We start from the raw sequence: 9,049 nt of genomic DNA on the forward strand, positions 1-9,049 counted from the left end.
TCTCCTCAGCTGCCGTCGGATCTTCCTGGGCCTCAGGGGCAGGGCCAGGACCGACCCGCTGTGTGGCTGTTGCTGGCGCCGGCGCCTCAACCGCCCGCGTCTCAGCAGCCCGGCGCTAGCCCGGAGCCCGTCCATGGTCCGACCCTCCCGCTGGCACAGCGGGAGACGGCCGGAAGCTGGCTCACGCACTCGGCGGCCGCAGTGTACTCTGGGAAGGGGGCGGGCCTCCAGCTGCCTTCGCGTTGTCCACGCCCACCATTCTTCTTCGGCGCTTCCGGCTTCCCCAGTTAGAAAACGTTAATTAAATGCTCGGGTTCCCTTAGAGCCGCGGAGTCTCTGCCAAAGTAACATGGGTTCCGTATTTAGAGGGAAATTTAAAAATCAAGTTGTCAGGGACTCCAGGAAAAAGTTGAGACTTAACTCTTCTTTCCTTCCTGCGTCTGCAGATTGCGGTGTTCACAGGGTTATCCCCGTTTCCGAAAAACACGTTGCCCAGCAGCTTTGCATGAGAAAGCTGACAATTCTTGGTTTAAAGGAATGCACTCAGGCAGAGTTCTAAGTTCAAACTTCTGGTCCATCTGGTCCTCTTTACAGATATTGATTGAAGCCCTAAATTCCGCCGCCTAACTTCCCTTTGTCCTCTCTCCATTACAAATTTTCAGTCATAGCCCTCTCTCCCTGAAAAAAAAAAAAAAAATCCATGGACTTTTCTACTTGTATTTCTTTTTTAATATAACAAATGTTTACTGACTACCTACTAAGTGACAGACATCGCGACAACATGGGGTAACAATCACGAGGAAAACAATGAAACATTATCACCTGCCCTCTTGGGACTTACATTTCCGAGGACACAATCAACATGCGAGATAATGCACAATCCTTTTTCTACCCTTCATCTTTGCGAGTTTGATCCAGCTCAAACTTCAAGGTCATCAAGGCTACTTCTTAATTAAACTGAATGGAATGTTTTCTGACTTAATTCCATATTCAGTAAACATGCTGACTTTACCTGCCCAGGGCTTCTCTGGTGGCTCAGCTGGTAAAGAATTGGCCTGCAATGTGGGAGACCTGGGTTTGATCCCTGGATTGGGAAGATACCCTGGAGAAGGGAACAACTACCCACTCCAGTATTCTGGCCTGGAGAATTCCATGGACTGTATAGCCCATGAGGTCGCAGAGAGTCAGACAAGACTGAGTGATGATCATTGTCATTGTTACCTGCCCAACCCCCCAACCCCCCACTGTCCTGGTCTGTGTGGCAGGTTGGAAAAGAATTTCCAGACATGAGGCAGGAGAGGAGAATAAAGTTTGTTAGAGTGGGACAAGCTGTTAGAACAGTGGGCCAGCTTAAGGGAGAGCCGAACAAACTTTTATGGCGTCAAGACAGAAAATTCCTACTGGAATGGTGGCATTAGGTGATTGGTTAGGATGCTCTAGGGTGGATAGTAGGATGGGTATTTTACATAATACGAAGTCTGGGAACTGGCCAGTTTTGATCCAAAAGCTCATGGCAACAGTTGCTATGGGGCTTGGTCAGGTTCAGAGATTTTTATCCTGTGAACTTTGTACTGGGCTCCACACCTCTGACCTTGGTGTTGGGCTCCACATCCACCCTAGTAGGAAGACACAGAATTTCCTTTGAATGACCATTCTTTGTCTTACACTCAGTTGCTATGATCAGGTGGGGCTCCACTTGGGCTCCAGAAGTGCTGCAGAGTACAGTGAATGCTCCAAACTGTGGAAGGCCTGGAACATCACTGGAATCCAGTATCCTAAGGCCACAATGATTGGCTTGTGCTTAACCACGTGACCCAAATTTCTCCATTCCAAGTGAATCAAAGGAGCTTTGCTCTACAGACAGGCTGCCAGAGATTCTGGAGTCCACGTGCAGAGGTGAGCAATATCATTATTTTTGGTGGCAGTTGAACATCCATCCAAGAAAATTCCTGTGTCCCCAGACTGCTGTGGGAGACCAACTTTTGAGTTCTGCGTTTTCGCTCCAAGCTACCCCTGGTGTTTAAGAAGAACTGCACGCTGCACCTTGGGCCCGGGTCTCTCATCAATCACCTGCCCTCAGCCCAGCTCTCTTGGGTGGGAGGGGTGGAGAGGGGGCAAAACTGAGATTCATGAAGAGAATCGGGGCTATTCTTGTATTCTTGATATCTGCCCTTCCCACCCTCTCTGGAATTCTGTTTTATTAGCTTCAACTTCTCTGTACAGAATCTTCAATCGCACCTCCTCTGAACCTTAAATCAACTTCTTAAATTTGGGCCTCTCATTTTGTTGGGGCCAGTGTGAGGAAAGCAGGAGAGACTCCATCTTGAAGCCTGTTATCCATCTTAAAGACAGGATGTGAACTGGGCCTGAACCCTGCCCAAGAGTGAGGAAAACATTGCTAGTGAAAACCAGGTATCCTGGAGACTTCCCTCCCTACAGACGACAAACAGAGATTGTAGTTGAAGTTGGGCTGCCCCTGTTAGATTAACCACGGAGACATCCCCCCTTGATGTATAATCATTGTCAGCCAGTTCAGTCAGTTCAGTCGCTCAGTCGTGTCTGACTCTTTGTGACCTCATGGACTGCAGCACGCCAGGCCTCCCTGTCCATCACCAACTCCCAGAGTTCACTCAAACTCACGTGCATTGAGTTTACACCCTTGCAAGCAGTTATGAACATGTTGGACTTACATCACGTTACTCTCTCAGATCTCAGTAATCTCATCTGTAAAGTGGGAATAGTCATTGAATATACTTCTTCATAGTGTTGTTGTGAGGATAAAATAATGGATGCAAGGCACTTAGTGCAGGATCTGGTAAAGGTTACACACTTTAAAAATTATAGCTATAATTTATTATTATGAAGCAAAGCCATGGACGATGGCTTTGGTGCCTCTGGCCCAGTTCGGAGGAACTAGGAGTGCAGGAGGCAGAGAAGTACTTTAGTTGGGCAGGATGACAGCATGAAATGGGCAGATTATTCATGCACATGCCCTGTAGAAGTTTAAGTGGGTCAATGGGACCATACCAAACAAGGCCATTGTGTGAGCTATCGCGCTGCCGTTACCTGGCCAAGAGCCAAAGGCCAAAGTAAGGGTTGAAACCAACTGATGTTCTCCTGGAAAGTCCTGTGCCCTAATCTAGGGCTGCAGTGTCTGGAGGAAGGGCCAGCAGAGGGGGAGCCCTCTTCCTAATTGACAAACAGGCTGTGTGTGCTCGCCAGACCCTGATAACAAGATTCTCTGGGGAAATACTGCAATGGGCAAGTTAAGGCTGTCACTGGGAGCTTTGTTTTTTCAAAGAGAGCAGTTTTCAAAATAAAGTGGACGCATCCTATAGTGAACTGGGGGGATGAGCTATGCTTCTTGGCTGGCAAAGCTGGGGAATACTGTGCTTAGCTGGAGGAGGGCCATAGATTTGTCTTTACCACATCCTGTACAAGTATCTTCTACTCTAAGTCTTTCCTGTGACCTCATCCACTTCTTTTTTCAACATTTTTGTGATTTCCTCAAATAAAGAATGTTGTTTCTATCTGTCTTCTAAGTTTCCCTTGCGACTGGGAGGCACCTTCTAGGGACTGGCTTACCTTTAATTTCATCTTTTTCCAATGGATCTACTTAGTTCAACAAAAGTAGCTATTAGTAACCATTTTCTAGGACTTCCCTGGTGGTCCGGCAGTGGAGAGTCCATTCTTCCAATGCAGGGGATGCAGGTTTGACCCCAGATTGGAGAACTATGGTTCCACATGTCACAGGCATGGCCAAAAATTTTTTAGAAAACAAAAACAATTTCTAGAAATATAATTTACTGACATGGAATAACTTCTCAATATACCATTGAATAAGGAAAAAGAAACAGACAAAATAAGTGATACAGTAGGTTCCCATTCAGGAATGTGTGTGTGTGTGTGTGTGTGTGTATTTCTATCTATACATCTGCCCATATATACATACTAGTGAAAAAAGTTTGGGAGTCCTTATGCCACAATATTTAACAGTGATTGCCTTTGGATGGTGGGATTTCAGGTGATGTTTACTTTCTTCTTTTTTGTTTATTTGCATGGTCTGGGTTTTCTACATTGTAAATATCATTTATACAATTAAAAATATAGTGTTTTTTAAGCAACAAACTTCACTTCCTCTAATTCTTTCATTTTTCCTGATCTCTAATCATTGTTTGCCTTGCTCTTGTTTTCTTGAATTACCTTTATTAATTAAATTTGATATTGAGATTATAAATATTAATAATTGTTCATCAGAAAAGCTGCTGTAGAAAAGAGGTTGGATAGAGACTAACCTATTTTTAAAGCTACATAGAATGATTTGAAGCCTCTCAGAGGTTATCTCCTCCACCACAACCCATTGTTACTTTTTCCTTTGGATTCAGTTCAGTTCAGTCGCTCAGTCGTGCCCGACTCTTTGCGACCTCATGGACCACAGCACGCCAGGCTTCCCTGTCCATTACCAACTCCCAGAGTTCACTCAAACTCACATCCATCGAGTCGGTGATGCCATCCAACTATCTCATCCTCTGTCGTCCCATTCTCCTCCTGCCCTCAATCTTTCCTAGCATCAGGGTCTTTTCAAATGTGTCAGTTCTTCGAATCAGGTGGCCAGAGTATTGGAGTTTCAGCTTCAGCATCAGTCCTTCCAGTGAACACCCAGGACTGATCTCCTTCAGGATTGACTGCTTTGATCCACTTGCAGTCCAAGGGACTCTCAAGACTCTTCTCCAAAACCACAGTTCAAAAGCATCAATTCTTCTGCACTCAGGTCCAACTCTTTATGGTCCAACTTCTTATGGTCCAACTCTCACATCCATACATGACTATTGGAAAAACCATAGCCTTGACTAGATAGACCTTTGTTGACAAAGTAATGTCTCTGCTTTTGAATATGCTATCTAGGTTGGTCATAACTTTCCTTCCAAGGAGTAAGCGTCTTTTAATTTCATGGCTGCAATCACCATCTGCAGTGATTTTGGAGCCCAGAAAAATAAAGTCAGACACTGTTTCCACTGTTTCCCCATCTATTTGCCATGAAGTGATGGGACCAGAAGCCATGATCTTAGTTTCCTGAATGTTGAGCTTTAAGCCAACTTTTTCACTCTCCTCTTTTACTTTCATCAAGAGGCTCTTTAGTTCTTCACTTTCTGCCATAAGAGTGGTGTCATCTGCATATCTGACATTATTGATATTTCTCCCAGTAATCTTGATTCCAGCTTGTGCTTCCTCCAGCCCAGCATTTCTCATGATGTACTCTGCATAGAAGTTAAATAAGCAGGGTGACAATATATAGCCTTGACATACTCCTTTTCCTATTTGGAACCAGTCTGTTGTTCCATGTCCAGTTCTAAATGTTGTTATTAGTCATTGCCTTTTTCATTAATTCTTCCCCCCTCCCCCCATTGGGAAGATATATTAGATTGCCAGGGCTGCCATAACAAAGTACCACAGACTGGCTGACTTGAACAACAGAAATTTACTTTCTCACAATTCTAGAGGCTGGAAGTCTGTGATCAAGGTTTTGATGGGACTGGTTTCTGGGTCCTCTCTCCTTGGCTTGTGGATGATTGGCTTCTCCCAATCTTCATATGGTCTTTCCTCTGGACAAGACTGTGATCAAATTTCTTCTTTTTATAAGAGCATCAGTCATATTGGATTAGGGTCCATTCTTAAAACCTCACTTTAACTTCATAACCTCTGTAAAGAACTTGTCTCCAAATATAGTCACATTCTGAGTTACTGGTTAGGATTAATGAATGAAGTAACAATGAATGAATTAATGAATGAATTAACACATGAATTTTAAGAGACACATTTTAGCCCATGACAGAGGGGTGATATATACTAAATGACAAATTCCTTGAAGCACTTTTCCTTTTTGAAGGAAGGATAACATAAGTTATTGAAAAGGGGATAGGGAGAAAAAGAAATTTAAGGAACATAAAACAAATGTCCAGGTAGTGGTTTTCAGCCCAAGATGATTTTGTACCTGCCCCCCGCCACCTCCTTCCCAGGGGACATTTGACAATATCAAGAGACATTTTTGTTTGTCACAACAGGGGAGATGTTACTGGCATCGAATGCATAGAGGCCAGAGATGCTGCTAAACATTCTACAGTGTGTGATACAGCGCCACAACAAAAGGTTCTCCAGACCCAGACCTAAATGTACCAAATATACCTAAATATACCAAAAGACGCTTGCTTCTTGGAAGAAAAGCTATGACCAACCTACACAGCATATTAAAAAGCAGAGGTATTACTTTGCCGAGCAAGGTCCATCCAGTCAAAGCTATGGTTTTTCCAGTAGTCATGTATGGATGTGAGAGTTGGACTATAAAGAAAGCTGAGCACCAAAGAATTGATGCTTTTGAACTGTGGTGTTGGAGAAGACTCTTGAGAGTCCCTTGGACTGCAAGGGGATCAAAGCAGTCAATCCTAAAGGAAATCAGTCCTGAATATTTATTGGAAGGAAGGACTGATGCTGAAGCTGGAACTTCAGTACTTTGGCCACTTGATGCAAAGGGCTGACTCATTGAAAAAGACCCTGATGCTGGGAAAGATTGAAGGCAGGATGAGAAGGGGATGACAGAGGATGAGATGGTTGGATGGCATCACTGACTCAATGGACATGAGGTTGAGTAAGCTGCAGGAGTTGGTGATGGACAAGGAAGCCTGGTGTGCTGCAGTCCATGGGGTTGCAAAGAGTCAGACACGACTGAGCAACTGAAGTGAACTGAAATGTACCAAGGTTGAGAAACTCTAGGATAAACTTTTGGATGACTTCATCAATATAAAATTTGAATATCTTTGATCCAGTAATATTAATACTACTTCCAAGAATCTATCCAGCAGAAATATCTACCCATGTGTACAAACATATAGATAGATAGATACTTATGCTCATTGTTTATCAGTTCAAAATTGAAAATGCCTCAAATGTACTAAAGATCAAGAATTCTTGTTAAAAATTATTACTAGGAAAGATGTTGAAAATATATTGTAATTGAAAAATCAAATTGCAGAACAATATGTATGTTGTCCCTTTTTGTTGTTAAAATTGCAACCCATGTACAGTTATATATTGTTTCTTTAAAACTACATGTGTTATATATGTGTCTGTGTGCACAGTTGAATACCTGAAGTCAGAGGTTGTCTCTGGCGAATGGCGTTATTGGCAATAGAAGGACTTTCATGCTTAAATTTATACATTTCTGAATTACTTGGCTTAAAGTCTCAAGGATATAGGACTTTGCTTTGGCAAATGTGAGACAGACTCCAGGCTAACTTTGAGAATATTGACTCTTACTAATTTGGATCACTGTTTTACCAAATTACTGTAAATCAGGGAGCAACGTATTGTAATAATCCTTAAACCAAATCTGGCAGAACTCCTGTGGACTAAGAATGATTTTTATATTTTAAATGGCTGATTGAAAAAAATCAAAAGAAAAGGAATATTTTGTCATGTAAAATTTATACAAAACTCAAATTTCAGTGCCAACATATAAACTTGTATTGGAAGTTTGTATTGTACTCGTTCATTGCAGACTCCCTAGGGCTACTTTCATGCTACAACAGCAGAGTGGAGTAGGCTATCTCACAGTCAAAGCATAAAATATATACTATTTGGCCCTTCACAGAAAAGGTCTGCAAAGTCCTGCAGTACAATATGTAAGATGCTGTCTAGGATGTTGAACTTCCAGCTCTTTTGCTACAGTCCCACTAAAAGAATTGTGAAAAACTATGTCACCTCTTCACCTTCTTTCATCGACATCAGAAATGTTTTCAAGGACTTCTGTGGTGGTTCAGTAGTAGAGAATCCACCTGACAACACAGGAGACACAGGCTCCATCCCTGATCCAGAAAGACCCCACAAGCCACAGAGCAGCTCGGCCCCTGTGCCACAGCCATTGAGCTTGTGCTCTAGAGCCTGGAAGCTGCAACATGAGAAGCCTACACACTGCAACCAGAGAGTAGAGAAAGCCCATGCACAGCAACAGACGCAGCACAGCCCAAAATAAATAATGCATAAAATGCATAAAAATGTTTTTAAGTTTAAGTATATACAAAGAGTCTAATTTCTAATATCTACATATTCTGGCATTATATATTGATATTTTAATGAATTGTTATATCACTTCAAAAATGCATCCAACTAAATCTCTAACAGTTTGGTACCTACCATCCATCCCCTGGAGAAGGAAATGACAACCCACTCCAGTATTCTTGCCTGGAGCATCCCATGGACAGCGAAGCCTGGCGGGCTACAGACCATGGGGTTGCAAAAGTCAGACATGACTTAAGCAACTTAGCACACATATATCATCCATGTTAAAAACTGTAAAAAAAGCTCTTCTTTGAAATTGAAAATTTAATCTTTTTTTAAACTTACATTCTATTTTTAAATGAGTTCCACACAGAATTTTATTCTAATATATTCTATATTTATGTTTGAAAATATTTTTTATCATCATCACACTATCTGTAACAAAAATATGTATTTAAATTGAGGTTACAATTATAGTCTCTTACCATAGTCTGGGTTTCTTCCTGGGACTCCCTGACCTCCTAAATGATTTTTTTTTTAATTTGTATTCATTGAGATTTATTCTTTTGCTGTATAGTTCTATAGCTTTTAACAAATGCATAATGCCTTGTATTCACCATTTCAATGTCATAGAGACTAGTTTCTGTTCAGTTCAGTTCAGTCACTCAGTCGTGTCCAACTCTTTGTGACCCCATGAACTGCAGCATACCAGGCCTCCCTGTCCATCACCAACTCCCAGAATCCACCCAAACCCATGTCCATTGAGTCAGTGATGCCATCCAACTATCTTATCATCTGTTGTCCCCTTCTCCTCCTGCCCTCAATCTTTCCCAGCATCAGGGTCTTGTCAAATGAGTCAGCTCTTCAGATCAGGTGGCTAAAGTATTGGAGTTTCAGCTTCAACATCAGTCCTTCCAATGAACACCCAAGACTGATCTCCTTTAGGATGGACTGGTTGGATCTCCTTGCAGTCCAAGGGACTCTCAAGACTCTTCTC

The 9,049-nt window shown here is 42.4% G+C and overlaps 2 protein-coding genes across 2 annotated transcripts in view; one reads left to right on the forward strand and one right to left on the reverse strand.

Annotated features, from left to right (window-relative positions):
• LOC105000131 (chromosome unknown open reading frame, human C14orf169) overlaps positions 1 to 188 on the reverse strand; it is a 2,487-nt gene extending 2,299 nt beyond the window's left edge. The window contains exon 1 of the mRNA XM_010855841.1: positions 4 to 188. Coding sequence (XP_010854143.1) covers positions 4 to 135 — 132 coding nt within the window. The 5' untranslated portion in view covers positions 136 to 188. The remainder of the gene's footprint in view (positions 1 to 3) is intronic.
• Positions 1 to 9,049, forward strand: part of HEATR4 (HEAT repeat containing 4) — a 39,652-nt gene that overhangs the window by 25,781 nt on the left and 4,822 nt on the right. The gene's annotated exons all lie outside the window — the stretch shown is intronic.

This window comes from Bison bison, unplaced genomic scaffold, assembly GCF_000754665.1.
Source record: "Bison bison bison isolate TAMUID 2011002044 unplaced genomic scaffold, Bison_UMD1.0 scf7180017864368, whole genome shotgun sequence".
Lineage (NCBI taxonomy): Eukaryota > Metazoa > Chordata > Mammalia > Artiodactyla > Bovidae > Bison > Bison bison.